The sequence below is a fragment of the Dendronephthya gigantea genome, unplaced genomic scaffold, assembly GCF_004324835.1.
Source record: "Dendronephthya gigantea isolate DGI-Jeju-01 unplaced genomic scaffold, DenGig_1.0 000110F, whole genome shotgun sequence".
NCBI lineage: Eukaryota > Metazoa > Cnidaria > Anthozoa > Malacalcyonacea > Nephtheidae > Dendronephthya > Dendronephthya gigantea.
This window is the reverse complement of record NW_021163120.1, coordinates 255,691-274,455: the sequence shown is the minus strand read 5'-3', so window position 1 is coordinate 274,455 and position 18,765 is coordinate 255,691. Positions and strand designations below refer to the sequence as shown.

The following is an 18,765-nucleotide window of genomic DNA, read 5'->3' as shown; positions in this document are numbered from 1 at the left end:
AGACCCTTGGCTTTAAAATTGCATTTTTTCTGCTAAAAAATCGAATTTTCCTTATTAAAAAGTGCAAAAACACTTGCCAGAGCTTAGCGCGTGCGCATTAAAAACAGGGGGACAAGATTTGCCGCGAGTTCCACCTCTGTGTAGTACTCTGTGATTTAGACTTCTACGTGCGTGTACGTCAGTGCGTATGAAAAACGTTTATATAATAACTATAGTGAAACACGCAATGTGATTGGTCAATAGCCGTGCAGGATCAGACAATCCTGCACGCGTTTTAGACAATCCTGCACGCGAAATTTAATTTTAATAAAGTTAACCGTTGTTTCACTACAGTTATTTTATAAAACAATTACCAAATGATTTTCCGTGCAGGATTGCGTGATCCATGCACTTGGGATGTTGCTCGACTTTCGGAAAGCGTGAAAATACACTCGCCTACGGCTCGTGTATTTTCACGCTTTCCGAAAGTCTCGCAACATCCCGCGTGCATGGATCACGCAATCCTGCACGGAAAATCATTTGGTATTCCTTTAGTAAGTAGAAAACAGCCTTTAGCACAGAATACCTAACAGAAGTGGAACTCCTGTACTTTTTTCGTAAGTGTGATTCGTCATGATTCGTCACTTAGCAAGTGCATTTTTTTGAGGTTGTCACCCCCCTGCCAATGTCTAAAATCAACGCAATTTTAGTATTGGCAGGGGGGTGACTGCCTCAAAAAAATGCACTTGCTAAGTGACGAATCATGACGAATCACACTTACGAAAAAATAGTATAGAGTTCCACTTCTGTTAGGTATTCTGTGCCTTTAGTATCTTGCTCACGCAATCCTGCTGTGTGTAGGAACTTTTTCATTGGGGTACAAAGTTCCGGCACACATCGTAGATTTGCGTAGAATGACGTGTGCGCTTCTGAAAAATTTCGGACACGAAAACATTAGCAAAATGCAATAAGTGAGGCTTCTGCTATAATGTCTGCTCTGTGCTAAAATTCATATTGGAATTGATACCTGCTTTGAAAATTTTTGAAATGTTATACCTCTAGCAATTATAATTTTCAAAAAAATTCAGAAAACTTGAAAACTCACAGAAGGAAAGAAAGATTGCGTGCTTGTAAAATACGACAAAATAAGTTACCTAAAAACACATTTATGCCCAAGAACATCAACTGTATTACTATTATACTAGGGTACCCATAGGGTAGGGAGTGCTGCCTGTGAGTAAGCCATGCAATGAAAACATTAAACTTTTAGAAGAACAGAAATCACAACCAACGCAAAATTTTTTTACGTTCAAGAAGAGATTGGAAATATGAAATATAGTACAAAGTGCTTAGCCTCAGTTTATTATTATCATTATTTAAGGAAAATGACAAAAACAATATTGTTCCAGAACAGAAATGTTCTACGAAACCTATCAATAAATTGTTTTTTATGCAACGGAGCCCCCAACAGAACTTAAACTTGTCAATTATGTTTTTAAATCGCTCAATATAGTTATTAAAACGGTATGAAAATGTTGTTTCTGTTATGTGCAGTTTTTCCGTGTCAATCATCTTTTGCTGTAACGGATACGACGAATCCAATGAGATACAAAAACACACATAAAATAAATTTTTGATGATCTAGTGAGTGTCTTAACAAGACACAAAAACGAGGCGCAAATACAGCAACAAAACAGAAGAGTCAGCAACTGATGACAGATGACTGACAAAAATTCAAAAATCAATGCATTCAATTACTGACGCAACTGAGAACAAAGACTCGATTATATAACAAGAGTTGAAGCCTCACCTTCGGACCAAAATATCAACCTGGAAAATATAAATGAACAGTTAATAAACACCGCGCGCTAAACAAACAAAACAGACGCAATTTTTAATGATATATTCAATGATCGCTCAAATAAATGCACTATCCTAGTATTTAAGTCATAATTCGGCATAAAAGGCTAAAAGCCTATAGAGAAGTATATCGTTTAACAATATGAATAAAATATCGAATAAATAGGAACTCGACAGTAAAAAACTCACCAAAATACTTTATACCTCTAATACTTCGCAGTACTATAATATGTAGCCAAAGCGTAGAATTACGTAAATTTCACCTTCTGTCTAAAATATCAACTTATAAAATACAAAAGAACAGTTAAATATGAATAAAACATTGAATAAATATGAACTTGATTACAAAAAACTCACCGAAATAGTTTTCCTTCTTCGAAATAAATTCGCCAAAGTTTATGCAGCCAACACGTGGAATGGTATAACCTGACACCGAACTCCAACATGCAATGCGTCAAAAATTTTCACCGCAGGTGACAAGAGTATTATGTTTCGTTTATATCGAAAATCTACTGGCACCCGAATACGCTAATACAATGTTCCAAAGCACGTTTTCACCTTTATTCACAATATAAATTAACATACCATACACGTGGTATCACGCACCGCACCGCGCAAGGTAAAAATCGTAGCCCTCCCCAAAATACATGAAAGAATTTCACAAACGTGTAACAATAAGGTCGTCAACAATAAGGTCGTCAAATTGCTGTTCGCCTGCTAAAATACAAAAGAAATATCCTACATTGTGTTCAGGTGAATGTTAATTATTTCTCTCTCACGCTACATAACATATGCTTTCAGCGTGTCAACTATGGCCGGAACTTAAATTCAGCCACCCCCAAAATAAAATATGATCCTCCATCCCTGCCACTGGTACCGTCATGCAATGCGCCAAAGACAAATTTTGATTTGCGCCCCCATTTCTAAATTAGGATCTGCTGCCTTGCTCGCTCGCTTCAGGCTCGCTCGCTGCGGCAGCAATTAACTTTAAAGGGCAATTTTTGTATAAGAAATTATGCAATGGGTAACTTTAGTCATTCTTTTGATTGGCTTAGATCAGCGAGCTAAAATATATTTCAGCCTGGCAAATTTATCATCAGTTTAGCCCGCAAGATACAACGCATTGCCCGCCAAAGTTAACATAATAACCATTATTTTAAAAATTGTAGGGAACCGTATTTTACGCAAAGTTTACGTAACTATTTTTTTGAAAACTGTAGGGGTCCACTTTTTACGCGTAGTAAACATTTTTTTAGAACTGTAGGGATCCACCTTTTACGCAAAGTAAAGGCTGTTTTACAATTTCCACCTGCGCGTTTTTCATACGCACGTGCACGCACGTTAAAGTCTAAATCCTTATTCATGTTACCTTTGAAAAAACGAAAGGAATACAGCCTGATCCAAAGAACTTAGTTTTGTGCATATTTTAGTATGCATTAGTTGACCTAGATGTTAAATAATAAAAATTTAAAAGCATTTAAAATTTTCCGTACGTGTGCAAGCAGTATCTACGTGCACCTTTTACGCAAAGTAACCCTTTTTTGAAAACTGTAGGGATCCACCTTTTACGCAAAGTAGCCATTTTTTTGACAACTGTTTGGACCCAAAAAAATTTCATCTAATGATTAAATTGTCGAATTTTTCCGGATAACCAATCAAATTAAAGCATTTCAGCAGGCGGGCGAGTTAATATGACCATATATGGAATGTGGCCCCAGTACTCCTGGCGCGCTAACCCACATGCTCGCTTCTCCTTCTTCATCTCTTGGACAACGAGTGCAAGATTTTTTTCTATAAATATAGGCGATTTTCATCTTTTCTATGCTGTTTAACACATAAAAGAGCCACAATTACGTCCGAGGAGCATATCGGTGTTTTGTTCGGCGAACCTGCAGTAACGGTGAGCTCTTCATTGCTTTGGAATGACCGAATTCGGCGTCTAACTTTTGTTGGGGCATCTCAAACATTTAGGTTATGTTGTCGATTTTGCTCTAAATCCTGCTATCTTATTCTTGTAGGGAGGCCATACGGCGACGTTCTTCACACCAGACAGCAAGATCAGTGGCTTCTGGTTAGATAAATTAAAACTGGACTTCTATTTTGGACGAGATCTTGAACCAAGCTAGCATTTTGCTAAGCGAAAACTCTCGGCAGCAGGATACAATGTATGTTTAATGTTTATACATATTTAACTAGTTCTACCCTCGATTCTAAACAGAACTGTTACGCCATTTATTTTTGATTTATGGGTTGGTTAAATAGGTCAGGAAATAGGGAAAGTGTCCTATTTTGTAAACTTGAGAATGACAAAAAGGACCTTGTTTCGTTACTGTCGTAGCCATTGTGAATATAGATCTTTCCCATCGATATTAATATTAAAGACTTGCATAAAAAATCGTTTTTATTGCGAAATACTAATGCACTGATTCCCAAAGATTGCATAAAGATGCTTCGTATAGTGATCTGAAAAACTATGTTTACCAATCAGGAAACATAATAGTACACACGTATGTAGAGTAACTAGAATTTTCGGTTGAAACTCGATACTTACAATAGCAGGTAGGTTTGTCTTCTAGGAATTTTTTCTGGTGGTCAGACATTGCCTATGGCAAACATGGGGTTGCAGTAATCTTCGGGCATCTAATGCATCTATTTCAAATTGGTTGTTATTCCAATTAATTAGTACTAAAGAGGCCACTTCCCACAAAAGTTGTTGTGTCTACTGGCATTAAATATGCTCTAATAACTTTCCATTGATCAGAAGACTTTTACAACCAGCATTGCTTACAGCTATGCATGAATATATAAAATTGTGCTAAACACAGCAAAGTGCTATGTTATAAAGGTGAAAATACTCACTAGGTGAAAATCTTTGCAACATGTTGCTGCAACAAATTACTTTCTGTTAACATTTAAGTCGCAATGATGACATTGCTTTAAACAAGAGCTACAAGTACCCCTAGTTTTGTCACTGTGACATGTGGCAACTACATGTGGCGGTGACTAATTTGCATTGAGGCGGAAAAGTTTTCACATAAGTTTCCCGGTTCAAGCAATGAAATTTGTGGCCTAGTGTGTACCGGCCTTAATGCAATAATTCTGCTCGATTTGATACCGAGCCTATTGGGATGTTTTCTTTTTTAGTGGTAACATTGAGTCGAATCATGAAGATTCTCACCAACCAGAATTCCAAAGTTTACATTTTTGACGATGGCGTCACTACCAAAGAAGTCATCAACACTTTGATGCAAAATGACACATGCGAGGTAACTGAACCATTTCTGTAGGAATGATTCCTTTTTCTATCTTTTGCCTAACTTCACTATTCCACTATTTAGCTGAAATGATTTTTTTGTAAATGTAAAACAATTTGCAAATGACAATGAAGACAAACTTGCCCTCACTGAGTTCTCAAACCAGAGAACGTTGAGGAGTTTTTACTCAGAGTCACTCTTAGTTAGATGTTAGATAAGGAATGCTTGGTTTGGTTCTAACTCATTGCCGTCTGATCAGGTGACATTTCGAACTGGTTTGCTGATTATAACTTGCGATTCCTGTTCGAATACTTGACCGATTTTAACATAAATAGAAGCGATTTAAAGAAGAAATTGTCCTCGGTAGATACGTGTTTTTTTTATATTGATATGTTGTCAATTCGCTAAGATATTCGCTTTAAAGTGCATGTGCTTTTTATATTCTTCAATATTGCACATCAAAGCGGCCTAATCCTTAAAATATTGCCCAAAATGCAAAGAAACACCCGTTGCAGTGGTTTAGTTCACGGGCAAAAAAAATTTCGGGCAAAAAAGCCGAAAATATTCCCCCTAGGTCCAATTTTACGCCAGAAATTGATTTCCGGGGTCAAATTTACCCTAAAAGGATGCATTAGGGAGTTTTGTCACATTTTCCAACAGCATGACAACATTCCGAGCATGCGGTAAGCACACGCTTAGCAACAATGATCGCTTAGAACTTATAAAATGCTATTTTCTCCGCTTCTTTTGCACATCCTATCCCAACAATTACTCAGAATTATAACAGAATTATAGTATGTAAAATTCAGACATTTTAAAGAACACAGAACAAAAAAAGTGAGAAAATGCTGAATTTCCAAAGTATATGGTTGCTATGGGGAGTAATTTGAGATAACAAGGCAACCTATTATTTTGATTCATGTTTTGACTTATAATACAAATGCAGTTTATTACTATATGCGGGTTTGAAAATACCATTTAAATTGTCTTTTCAAGCTCTATCGTTGGTGTTATTCCGGGATCTTTAGCCCAAATACTCGCTGAGATATTTAAGTTTTGCTTTTCCCGACAATATTGTCGGGAGCAATAGTGACCAGACCGGGAGTGAGTTAAGATGATATATTTAGGTTTTCTTTTTCTACCAAGGATGATGCATTTTATTGCGTGGATATTGGAGATATTTTGAAAAAACATTACAAGGTATTTTCACATTATTGTAAACATATTTAAACTTGATGGTCCATCAAATTATCCAGTAAAAACAATTACGAATTTGATTCAAATAGCAAGTTGCATAGAAGCTACATTATAGCTTTGGATGGATAGCTAGGTTGAGATGGTTGATGGGGAAGCCTGTTCAATATTCTTGACTGCCTCTCTGTATTTTAATATGCGTTTAAATACGTTAGAAGAGCGACAAGGATTAAACATATTCATTTCCTGAGGCATTCTCTTTTTGAAAGATATTTATTTTTACGAGCTTTTGGCTGCCAGAGTACAGCCTCCAACAGGTAGATACAAGTATGTACCCGTACACTAATATCTCTGCAGTCCGGCTGTTGAAAACTCATAAAAATAAATATTTTTCAACCAGAGAACGTCTCAAAAAATCAATACCTTGTGAACAGTTGACATGATTTACCCAGTGACAAGCATCTCTATTGCTAAAATCCCAAATGCCTTCACGCTTTCTTCTTGTTCAAACTCATTGCTTTCATTCTTGTCCTAATCTTCACCTCTCACCTATTTTTCTTTCAGTGGAAAAAGCTTCTTCCTCGGATTGAGCCATTTTATGGTATGTGCATTCATTTCCATTCATTTCATACCATATAGTACAAACAGTATCTGCATTTAAATATGTTTTCTCTTATATAAGGTCTGTTCATTTGTCTGCCTGTTTTGCTTTCAGCTATAAAATGTAACACAGATCCAGTCGTTCTTGAGCTTATGGTCAACCTGGGCATTGGATTCGACTGTGCAAGCAAGGTTAGAAAATTTAAGGGTTGTTGGAACAGTGTGTGTACCCCATTAGAAAAGTTTTACCTACCTTTGATTTCATTGGCAGGTTGTGTGTTGTCTTATCAGTAAGATATAAAGTATAAACAAGCATTGAGACCTGACTTGGATCACTTCCACCCCCCACCCCCCCCCCAGCTCTATTCAGCAAAAACTATCACCCCTTCAGCAGTATTTCTAAGTAAGGTCCTCTAAGTAAAATACATATATATACAAAATGAAGCTAAAAATCTATAAAAGCGTAAAAAACGTTAATTATAAATATGTTATAAGTTCATATACTTAACTGTAAGTTCGTATAACGTAAGTTCGATGCGTAAGTTCGTAGAGGTTAACTGTATAAATACGTTATAAGTTCAAGCTCATTTTTAGTTCCATCTTAAATATATTTGAACGCATCGGTTTCTTCAGAGCACTTGGAAGTTGGAAGTGATGCATAATTTATCATTTGTTGCCCTATGATAGGTAGTTCTCTTGCCCCATTCCGTACTTGGCTTAGGTAGCCTTGTATTGTATCCATGTATCCAAGATGTTCGGGTATATTTCCTTTGATTGCAATGTGGATACACAAACAAACAACGGTGAATAAAACGACATCCAGTCAAGGGAATCCATTTTAGAGATTTTAAAGCATCCAAGGATGACCGCTTACTCCCTTAGATTTTCGTTGCGAAACGATTCTGAATGGCCTGAAATTGTTCCATCTCAAATTTCACACCAACCTGATCTCCCCCTACCATATACGTATATAGCTTCATGCACTGGCATGGATGTAGCTTTGACTCCTGCCAAAGGGTTCATAGCAGCTAAATTTCTCTTCATTGCTCCCAGTTAGATCTTTAACAGCCCTCTAAATGTTACAATGCATAATACATTCGGTTCCATTCTTAGAGGAAACTTTTTAAAGAGATTCCTTAGTTTGTATTCTGAAAAGTAATATATGATGCCTCTTTGTGTGTGTTAAGGTTGAAATTCAAACCATGTTGAGTTATGGTGTTAAACCCCATCGCATAGTATTCGCGAATCCTTGCAAGCAGTTGACGCACATGCGTTACGCCGTTGCCAATGGAATCAATCTTATGACATTTGATAACAAGGTGGAGCTGCAAAAAATCAAAGCTTTCGCCCCGAATTCGAGGTAATATAACTTGCTTTATTCAAGATGGTGAATTCTTTGAGATACGGTATAGTGCATGATAAGTTTGCATCAAATGAAATAAAATTGTTAAAACATCATAAAAAGGGGAGGAATTACAGCAATTTTCGTCGTGTCAAACATGACGTTTAAGAAATTGAACGGAATTAATTAGGTGCAAAGTTAGACCAAATACAGTGCAAAATTCCAACTGTCAATGCGCGTAACTTTGGCCTTTTGATGGCCAATGACACATAAACTGACGAGTCAACTTTCAATGTCCACACTTTGTAAATTCTAAACTAAATGCTTTTCTAAACTAAATTCTAAATACTTGTAAATACGGTGACAATACACGGCTCTACACTAGAGAATAAATGTGAATAAATTTGGTCGTTTGTATATTCCGGAATGACTGGCGGTAACAGGAAGTGTGGACGTTGACACGCTTAGACGAAAATTGTTGTAATTCAAATCTATGCTGACTGCTGTGACCAGTAAATATATTACATAAAATCTGAATTTAAACAATTTCAAACTTGGTTTTGAAATCATTAATATTTTGTTCTACATGTTTTTATATTCTACATATTTTGTCTTTTAAGATTGTTGTTACGAATTCTTACGGATGATTCAAAGTCACTGTGTCAGGTACAAGATTTGACAAATACTGACAAATAAAATTACTTAGAATATCAAGAGATGAAGAGGATAATCTGTGTTAGAGGCTAATAGTTGATTTTTTACTATAACTCCATAACTTCAAGCCTGAAAATTTCATTCTTTTCACATTAAGCTTGGCATAAAATATGGCGCAGCCCTCAGTCAATGTAAAAATCTACTCGAAGTAGCCAAAGAACTTGACCTGAATGTTGTTGGTGTCAGGTAAGTTGGAATTTGTTTTACATACGAGATGCAATATAGGCGTCATTTCTTATTGAACCAATGTAAATGATGCAGAGTGAAACCCTTACTAAACTATACAATAGATATCTCTATCAGTTTTAAACTGTTCTTCTAAGAGGTAATTTGCGAAAGAAACCTAACCTACATTTCCAAACTTGTGGTTTTTATTGATGACAATGAAGATAAACTTGCCCTCACTGAGTTTTTTGAACAAAAAAACAATGAGGAATACTTTTCAGAGTCACTCGTATTTTAAACCTAAAGTTTTGTGCGTAAAATTGTTTAGAAAAGTTCATATTCTCTTTGTAAAAGTTCCTTTTTTGTCTAGTTTTCACGTTGGTAGTGGCTGTTTTGATGCAACAGCGTTCAAGACTGCTGTTGAATCTGCCAGGCTGGTGTTTGACTGGGCAGTAAGTATTTCTTCACCTTCATAGTTAAGTTAAGGCCATGTTACACGGTGCAATTTTTCTTGTGACTTGCAATGCAATTCTACTTTTAAGAGGTGTAAATTAGTGAAGAGTCTTGCAGAAGAAAAGTACATGAAATGTAATAAACACTAAAGTTTCGTTGTTCCCAAATATACATCTCTCAAAAGTGGAATTGCAAGAAAAATTGCACCGTGTCAAACAGGGCCTTTAGTCCATATTGAATTACTCTTAGAGCTGGATATACTCTGTGTGCACAGTTTTCCTTATTCTTATTAACTTCTTTCTGTTTTTTGTAAAGTATGGTTTTTTGTAAAGTATAGGTTAAAAAATTGCTTGCGTTCGGCTTTGTAAAATATAAGAAGACTTGTAAAATAAATAAAGTGGCCAGAGATAAAATAGCCTGTAAGTAATGTTGTAATTTTGCTAATGTTTCAATTTCATCTTCAGGCTGAGATTGGATTTGATTTTTCTCTCCTGGATGTTGGAGGAGGCTTCCCTGGCTCTGCCAGCAAAGATATTTGCTTTGAACAAGTAAGTTGTCTCTGAGACATGCTAAAATTTATGATAAGACCCTTTGTTAGGCTGCATGTTTAAACTTCCGCAATTTTATGATGTGAGGCCTTGTTTTAATGCTCTTTAAAACCTTTTTGATTTTATTTTTGCAACTACATATATAAACGTCAGGTTGATAAAACACTGCATGTGATAATGCCATTACTGAGGGTTAGTTTGGGTTTACTAACAAATTATCATTAAGAAGCTAACCATTTTCGTTTTGACCAGGTCTGTTCTGTACTGAATAAGACATTGGACGAGTGTTTCCCCGTGAGCTCTGGAGTAAGGATCATCGCAGAACCTGGTCGTTTCTATGTCAGTACAGCATTTACTTTAGTGACAAATGTGACCTCAATACGTGAAACAAGTCTAAAGGTTATTGACACTAAAGGTTTGTTTCCGTGACTTGTCTTTGTGGTAATGGTCCTTTCTAAACGTCTTGGAAGAACATTTTAGAACTGATAGGCATTCTATTAGTATTAAAGTCTCAGTTTCATTTCAGTGTCAGTCTCCTTTTACATCATCATATATTTTCATCTCCTATTATACATAAAAGACATTTTTAAATATTCTTTTTGGAAATGTTTTGCAATCTAGGAAATCATGAAAACAAAACAACAAGGGTAAGTAATCTTAATCCTCTTCATATTTCCAATCCTTAATCGTAATCCTAAGCTTTAAATATAATCCAAATCCTGACCATACAAATCCTTTTCAATCAAGGGTTTTATGTACTACATCAACGAAGGTGTTTACGGCTCGTTCAATTGCCTCATCTTTGACCATTCCACCGTCGACGCTAAGCCGTTACGTGATCTCCATGGCAACGAAGAGAAATACCCATCGAGCATTTGGGGCCCGAGTTGCGACTCCATGGATTGTGTCACCAAGAACGTAATGCTGCCAGAATGCGGGGTTGGTGATTGGCTTTATTTCGAAGAGATGGGAGCCTACACTCTCTCTGCCGCTTCGGGCTTCAACGGGTTTCTTCCGCCAGGCTGTTTTTACTTCATCTCGCGAAGTGCGAAATCTGCTTTGGAAGAGAAGCTTCCAGCGTTGCCTACAATTAACGTAAACGTTGGAAAGAAGAATGAACAGTATGCCATGCCATTTGATGCACTCAGTTCTCTGAGCTATGTCGACATGTAATGTTGAAGAAGAAAAAATTGTTAGTTCGTTTAGTTTATTTATAAAATGCTACACTTGGCATTCGTCTTCAGTAATTTTCACGCCATTGTCACGAGATGGGTGCTGTCGCGACTCAACAATGGTAATAGATATCAATAGACAATGATTTCATATCTGTATCTTAGGCCCCGTTTACACTACACTCAATTTATTGGTACGGCATGGCTAAAGGTGCCTATTCCATTTGTTTTGGTAGCCTGAACACTAATAAACACCAATTTCAGCCGTGCCGTGCCAATAAGTTGAGTGTAGTGTACTTGCAATTTGGGCGTAACTTTGGTTTAACCAACGTCCAAAAATATATGTGTCTGATCTTGTATAAGCAATGGTGTTTGTTACAAACACCGCATATGCAGCTTGGCTACTTGCGAGGCTATAAAAATAAATAGAAAAGAATTATATTAAAATATATCCAATAAAGTTGTTTCAGTTTATGTTAAATCGTTGTCTTAAATTCGCGCTTTGCGGTTACATTCGTAATACCGTCACATAATGCATCCAGGTTTTTTTGCGATCAAAGTGTTCCTATGGCTTGCCTATTTAGAAAATATTTCGCTGCCCTTTGATTTATCCAGGTGTGATGCAGAGATCACAACGTTCCATTGCATTTCCATAATTTCAAATAAGTTATACTTCTCGAAATCCTCCAGGAATTATAATAAGATAGCTCAGTGGGTTATACTACTACCTGTATTCTTCCATCCAGTCGTGGTTTTGCGATCAGACTGTTTCCATTCCATGTCTTCATTGTTCTGAAAACATCTCGCTGCAGACGCTGCTCTTCATTTCATCCAGTCCTAATATCGAGTCCTCTTTCTGTCGTGACCCAGGCCAGTAACGAAAATTTCCGTTCTTTCATTGTTTTGATTGGAGATATTTTTTTTGCTTTTACAATATTCAATAACTAGAAACTACAAGAATCTCTCTCCTCCAGGCGCGCCACTTCGACACGATTTTCAACACAAATTAGATACTCTGGGGGCTATCAATATGGCCGTTGTTTAATACGTGAATGCCCAGTCCGTTGAATCTACTCAAATCTCGGCAAACGTAAACAACCAAGTGTCTATTATTTTTATTTAAAACTTCTTTAAAAACCGTAGACCTTCATTAAAAATGATTTTCAAGGGGCCGTTTTCATGCAAAGTATAAAAGAATTAATGTACATGAAATTGATCTAACTATATAAAAATACTGCCATAACTGGTACCCGTAATCAACGCTCGACGTACATAACAATGTTTAAATTTTGTCGTTCGTTGATGCAGTGTTGGCTTCACTTCAAATAAAATACTTTTCTTGCAGTAAATCTCGCGGAAAGTACACTATTTTTGCTGTAAATTGAAAAGAGCATCGCGACAAATGTTCCTGAATGCTCGTTTTTTTAATGGTTTCTTTGTACTGTTTATATTATGCACCGTTTGTTTCGTTGTAAACAAATCAGGCCGACTCCATTTCGGCAGGACTATCGAGATCTTTCGTCGTATGATTCGTCGACATCCGCGCCCCGTGTTTCCTGTGAACTACCACAGTACGGGATTGCTGAGACTACCTCACAGTGGAATAAAGGAACCGTTCGAGATATGGTTTAGTCGAAGAGATCGGAGGAGCAGAGTGGATTTCTACTATGGTAAGTACAGCAAAGGGTGTCAGGGTGAAAAAAGGTCAGTCGTGCAGTAAACGACAGCAAAAATGGTCGGGTTAAGTGCTGTTGAGACGGTTGTTCCAAAGGCAAACCTTAAACGGTGGATGCATGAACCAAAGTTTAAAAATACTTCCATACATCTTGCATGTGAATGACTGAACCTGCATCTTATGCATTAAATATGTACTGCCATTGGAAATTAAACTATTTACATCGAAATATTTCAGCTCAGTTGTTCAAAAAATAGGTAATTTTGTTTTTCATTATATGAACTTATCCACCGTTTAGCTAAACACCCTTCGACATATTCGCCATGTTTAGTAATTGGTATCTTAAAATTTCAAAGTGGCTCTCTTAGTTGTTTTTTTTCTCTGTGTTTTTTATTCGTTTAGGAACAGACCAGACTTTCCAGCGCTCAGATTTGGGAGCGCACGGAACAGCATTCAAAGTAGTGCCGATGTACAATGAAAAACGCGGGAATTTCAAGGGTTGCTGGTATAGGAACGGCACGAAGGTGATCCCGATAATACCGCAACCAATACTGCCAAATATTCAGGAGTTTGAGGTAACGCACGTGATTCCTACTGCAAAGGAGTTAAACTGGATCCGTATATGAAAGGCTAGAGCAATGGTTATGTGTACGAATGCTAAAAATTTGAAACAGCTTCGAAATGCAATTTTATAGTTATAAATGCACGGTTTTGATCGAAATATGAACTGTTTTCGCTTCGGAATTCTCACAAACCAGAATGCACATCAAAATGTTCTGTCGTGCAAGAGGCTGGAATTTACCAACATTTTCGTCTTAGCTCTTTTATTTTTCCCTACGCAGTTTGCTGGAACTGAGGTTTTAGAAGGAACAGAAACCACGAAATGGAAGCATCATTACAAAACCTACGACCTTAATAATGACTACACGTTTTGGGTGACGAACTCCGAACCACATCGCCCAGTCAAGTATGAAATGAAAGGTTACGACAGCCTTTTGGCAACCCATTACGATTATTATGTTTTGGAATATATTTCCTTCGAAGAATGGAAGCCAAATGTTTCAGTTTTTGAGCTGCCTTCAGGTAAGGTGAATCTTGTTTTGTATATATACGTTGACGAACTTAGTTTCATCTCTTCATTCCATAATATTTTTGACCAGCTCTCCTTCATCTCTTCTTATTACGTGTCCATATCATCTCAACTTTGCCTCCCTCATCTTTTCTACAATGTCTACCACCTCACATCCTCTTCTGATCTCTTCATTCTCTGATATTCAGGGAGCGCGGAGCGTTTTTCGTATTGCTGGGGCTCGGCACCGCGCGCCTGCTAGGAGAGTCAGGGAAAATTTTGAAATATACATAGGCGCCTGAAATTGCCCCAAATGCCTCTCAAAGGATTATTGGAAAATAATACATACTATGTAAAGTTTCCAGCATGTTTGGCGCTCATATAGTTTACAAACATTAAACGATATAACCATGCTTTGGTTATGCATGGTGTCAAATATTTTGACATGGATAATCACGCAGTTTTAATGGTCAAATGCTTGTCCTATGTAAAGTTTCCAGCATTTTGGTACTCATATACAAACATTAAACAATATAACCATGCTTTTGGTTATGATGTCAAGTATTTTGATATGGATAACCACGCTGTTTTAATGGTCAAATGCTTGTCCTATGTAAAGTTTCCAGCATGTTTGACGTTCATATACAAACATTAAACAATATAATCATGCTTTGGTTATGATGTCAAATATTTTGACATGGATAACCACGCTGTTTTAATGGTCAATTTTTAGCTCAAATTTTAGCTTGTAAATTTGAGCTAACTAAAAAATATTCAAAATTAAAGACTAATTACGGAAAAATTATTGGTGGGGCTAAAGCCCAGCGAGCCACCCTGCTCCGCGGTCCCTGATATTTCCGACCAACTCTCCTTCATCTCCTCTTATTACATTGCTTTCAGACTTATGGTGTCACAATTGGAGTCACAAACTTGACTCCCACTTTATGACCAATCCGATGCAAGAGTTCATGACTTCACATCATGGAAATAAGGAGGAACACCTGGAAAGACTGTACTCTATCTTCCGACGTCGTCATATGAAATCCTACAAAGGGAGGAAGGAAATGAGTAAAAGAAGACATTTGTTCCGTCACAATATGAGGTTTGTTGGAATTTGCTCATTCTCGACAGACAAACATTTGGTTCCTTGGTTTGACCATGAAACATGGCTGGAAAACAATGTTTCCTGGTTTGTCCACCTTCATGAAACATGGCTAGGAAACAATGTTTCCTGGTTTGTCCACCTTCATGAAACATGGCTAGGAAACAATGTTTCCTGGCTTGTCCATCTTCATGAAACATGGCTAGGAAACAATGTTTCCTGGTTTGTCCACCTTCATGAAACATGGCTAGGAAACAATGTTTCCTGGTTTGTCCACCTTCATGAAACATGGCTAGGAAACAATGTTTCCTGGTTTGTCTACCTTCATGAAACATGGCTAGGAAACAATGTTTCGACCTTTTTCAGGGGAGCTAGTTGGTGTGTTTAACACCAGAAACTCTTTATCTCTTCCGTTTGTCTATTTTAGGTTTATCCACTCAACAAATCGTAAAAATTTAAACTTTAAACTCTCGGCAAATCACATGACTGACGTTGATAAGGATGAATACATTCGCTACCGGGGTTCTAAGGAAGAGTCCCGTTATGTGGACCATCATAGTAACGGCAGCTTGATCAACGATGAAGGTGCTTTCAACATATCCGGTGTTCCTGACTCCTTAGACTGGAGAGATTTTGGTAGGTTTACAGCAGTAACCTTTGAGTGGTTTGTTCCCTAAGTTTTTAGATTTCGACAGTCAGTTGATTTTCATACATCCCTCTTTCTTTCAATATTTTGAAGCCCAAATAAAAACGTACTTTTTTTCAAAACCGTCATCGTGAGAAAGTAACAGAGAAAGGCTAATTCACCTTTGCTTTCTTAAGACCCTTTTACACTATATGCAATGCAACTTGCAATTAATACAATTCTATTTCTAAGATATGTAAATTTACAACTATGAAACGTTTGTGTTTATTACACTCCATGGACATTTCTTACACTTTCATTTTGAAGACTCCGCACTAATGTACATCCCTTAAAAGTAGAATAGCATTTGCAAGTTGCAAGAGAAATAGCACAGCGAAACACGGCTTTAAAAGTTTTATGGCACGCTTATTTGTTCAGGTGCCGTGGGGCCAGTCCGTAGTCAAGGAAACTGCGCCTCTTGTTATGCCTTGGTAGCGGCCCAGGCTCTGGAGACCAGTCAGTTCTTGAAGGTCAGAATACTGGGAATACAATTACCTTGCTATTATCACAGAATAGACATTATACCCGAAGTCTCACTCTTTGCATTGGCACAGAATACCTAACAGAAGTAGAACTCTATACTATTTTTTCGTAAGTGTGATTCATCATGATTCGTCACTTAGCAAGTGCATTTTTTTGAGGTAGTCACCCCCCTGCCAATGTCTAAAATCAACCCATATTTAGTATTGGCAGGGGAGTGACTACCTCAAAAAATGCACTTGCTAAGTGACGAATCATGACGAATCACACTTATGAAAAAAGTACAGGAGTTCTACTTCTGTTAGGTATTCTGTGGCATTGGTCGCAAGCCAAATACACAAGCACACGCAAGCACTATGGCGCTTATGGCGCTGAAGGCTGCTTTCCACTTACGCGTTTTTTAAACGCACGTACACGTACGGAATTTTTATTATTTAAGATGTAGGTCAACTAATGCATACTAAAATATTAGTTTTTTTCAAAGGTAACATGTACAAGGATTTAGACTTTTACGTGCGTGTACGTGCGTATGAAAAACGCGTAGGTGGAAAACAGCCTTTAGTATCCAATTTGTGTGTCTTGCTCACGCAATCCTGGTGTGTGCAGGAACTTTTTCATGGGGGTACAAAGTTCCTGCACATACCAGGAATTGCGTGAATGCGTAGAATGACGCGCGCAGAATTGCGTAGAATGACGTCTGAAAAATTTCGGACACGAAAACATTAGCAAAATGCAGAGTGAGACTTCTGGTATAATCAGTTGAATTTAACTTTTATCGTTCAATTAAAATATTCAATTCCTTTTTTTATCTGCTAGACCGGGAATCTTACTCCATTAGCCGCCCAGCAGATTATGGATTGTTCTTGGGGATCTGGTAACGAGGGTTGCAAAGGAGGCTGGTATAGCAAAGCATTCAGTTGGGTCTATCTTCATTCTCTGCGCACTGAAGATAGCTACGGACCTTATTTAGCACAGGTGAACAAAAAATGAACCATAACTACAATTAAATGTCGGTTGGTGCAATACAAGTATATTACTACCAGCCACGGGTCGATACGTGCCTATATGAACAAGCTTTGCTATCGGTTGATGATAACAATAAAACACAATGAACTATAGAAATTGATTTCTAAAAGAACGAATCATAAACACTGTTCACTATTGTTACAAAAAGCCAATCACAAAACTCGTTCATATTAGGTAGATACTTACCGTCAGCCACTGATATGTTGTTATTGGTATGTTTAGGAAGGAGCTTGTCATTCGAACGGAAATGAGAAAGGTGGCGCGACTATTGATGCATTTGCTTACGTACCCAAACGTAATAACACTGCGTTGAAAATCGCCATAGCTAAATATGGCACAGCTGCGATTTCTATCAATGCCAGTCCTATGACGTTCAAGTTTTACGGATGGGGAATTTATGATGACCCAGAATGCGGTAAGATATCATATATCTATATCATAGCATCATTGATACACCTGTACAGCCAGAAAAAAAACTGTTTATTTGTCAAAAACAGATAGAGCTATTCAGTGTATATACAGTATGGTTTAGTTTAGATTTCCTCCTGTAGTAACACTGAATCAATAAGAGATGATCCTTACTGCACCTCTAGGAAGAACAGTTTAGAACTGATGGAGCTATCCAGTATAAATAAAGTTAGTTTAGTTTAGGTTTCCTCCTGTAGTAACAGTGAATCAATAAAAGATGATCCTTACTGCACCTCTAGGAAGAACAGTTTAGAACTGATGGAGCTATCCAGTATAAATAAAGTTCGTTTAGTTTAGGTTTCCTTCTGTAGTAACACTGAATTTATAAGAGATGATTCTTACTGGACCTTTAGAGAGAACTGTTTAGAACCGATAGAGCCATCTAGGATAAATTAAGTTAGTTTAGGTTTCCTCCTGAAGTAACACTGGATCAATACGAGAAGACCTTACTGGACCTCTCGGAAGAACAATACGAGAAGACCTTACTGGACCTCTCGTTAGAACTGATAGAGCCATCCAGTATAAATAAATAAGAGATGATTCTTACTAGGTCTCTCTAGGAAGAATACTTTGGAAGTGATAAAGGTATTACTAGAAGTAAATCGCTTTCTTAGATTAAAATTATGCTATTATTTCAGACAACAGCGATAACAGTCATACAGTGTTGGTGGTTGGCTATGGTGTAGAACGAAGTACCCCCTACTGGCTTATCAAGAATTCCTGGTCGGAAGCCTGGGGGATTGGAGGCTATGCCAAAATAGCTTGGGACCAGAACAGATGCGGGGTAACTGAGAAGCCTGTTGTGGTGCTCATAAATCATCGAACTTTTCAATTACCCATAAAGGTCAAACAGCCTAAAACAGTGCGCCGAAAAATTGCAAAAATGAAACGCCGTAAACAGAAATCCAAAACGTAGCCAATCAGTTAAGTATCAAATATTTGCCAAACTCAACTACCTCGGTTTTTTATAGTTCATAGA

The 18,765-nt window shown here is 37.3% G+C and overlaps 2 protein-coding genes and 1 long non-coding RNA gene across 3 annotated transcripts; 2 read left to right on the top strand and 1 right to left on the bottom strand.

Moving 5' to 3' along the window:
* Window positions 1-1,729: 1,729 nt before the first annotated feature.
* LOC114535052 lies at window positions 1,730-2,599 on the bottom strand. The gene is made up of 3 exons (XR_003688187.1): window positions 2,197-2,599; window positions 2,029-2,121; window positions 1,730-1,809 (listed from the first exon to the last, which is right to left on the bottom strand). It is a non-coding gene; the product is annotated as an uncharacterized LOC114535052 (long non-coding RNA).
* Window positions 2,600-3,307: 708 nt separating this feature from the next.
* On the top strand, window positions 3,308-11,755 carry LOC114535051 (ornithine decarboxylase-like). The gene is made up of 14 exons (XM_028556431.1): window positions 3,308-3,739; window positions 3,858-4,004; window positions 4,984-5,105; window positions 6,240-6,293; window positions 6,852-6,888; window positions 7,003-7,079; window positions 8,075-8,247; window positions 8,850-8,895; window positions 9,041-9,129; window positions 9,479-9,560; window positions 10,026-10,109; window positions 10,362-10,524; window positions 10,731-10,756; window positions 10,857-11,755. The coding sequence occupies exons 3-14, from the start codon at window positions 5,004-5,006 to the stop codon at window positions 11,280-11,282; spliced, it is 1,359 nt and encodes a 452-aa protein (XP_028412232.1). The 5' UTR covers window positions 3,308-3,739; window positions 3,858-4,004; window positions 4,984-5,003; the 3' UTR covers window positions 11,283-11,755.
* A 779-nt stretch (window positions 11,756-12,534) lies between these two features.
* LOC114535047 (cathepsin K-like) lies at window positions 12,535-18,717 on the top strand. Its single transcript, XM_028556428.1, has 9 exons — window positions 12,535-12,951; window positions 13,359-13,531; window positions 13,799-14,039; window positions 14,926-15,127; window positions 15,555-15,763; window positions 16,191-16,282; window positions 17,109-17,267; window positions 17,541-17,733; window positions 18,425-18,717. The coding sequence occupies exons 1-9, from the start codon at window positions 12,684-12,686 to the stop codon at window positions 18,700-18,702; spliced, it is 1,815 nt and encodes a 604-aa protein (XP_028412229.1). The 5' UTR covers window positions 12,535-12,683; the 3' UTR covers window positions 18,703-18,717.
* The last annotated feature ends 48 nt before the right edge of the window (window positions 18,718-18,765 follow it).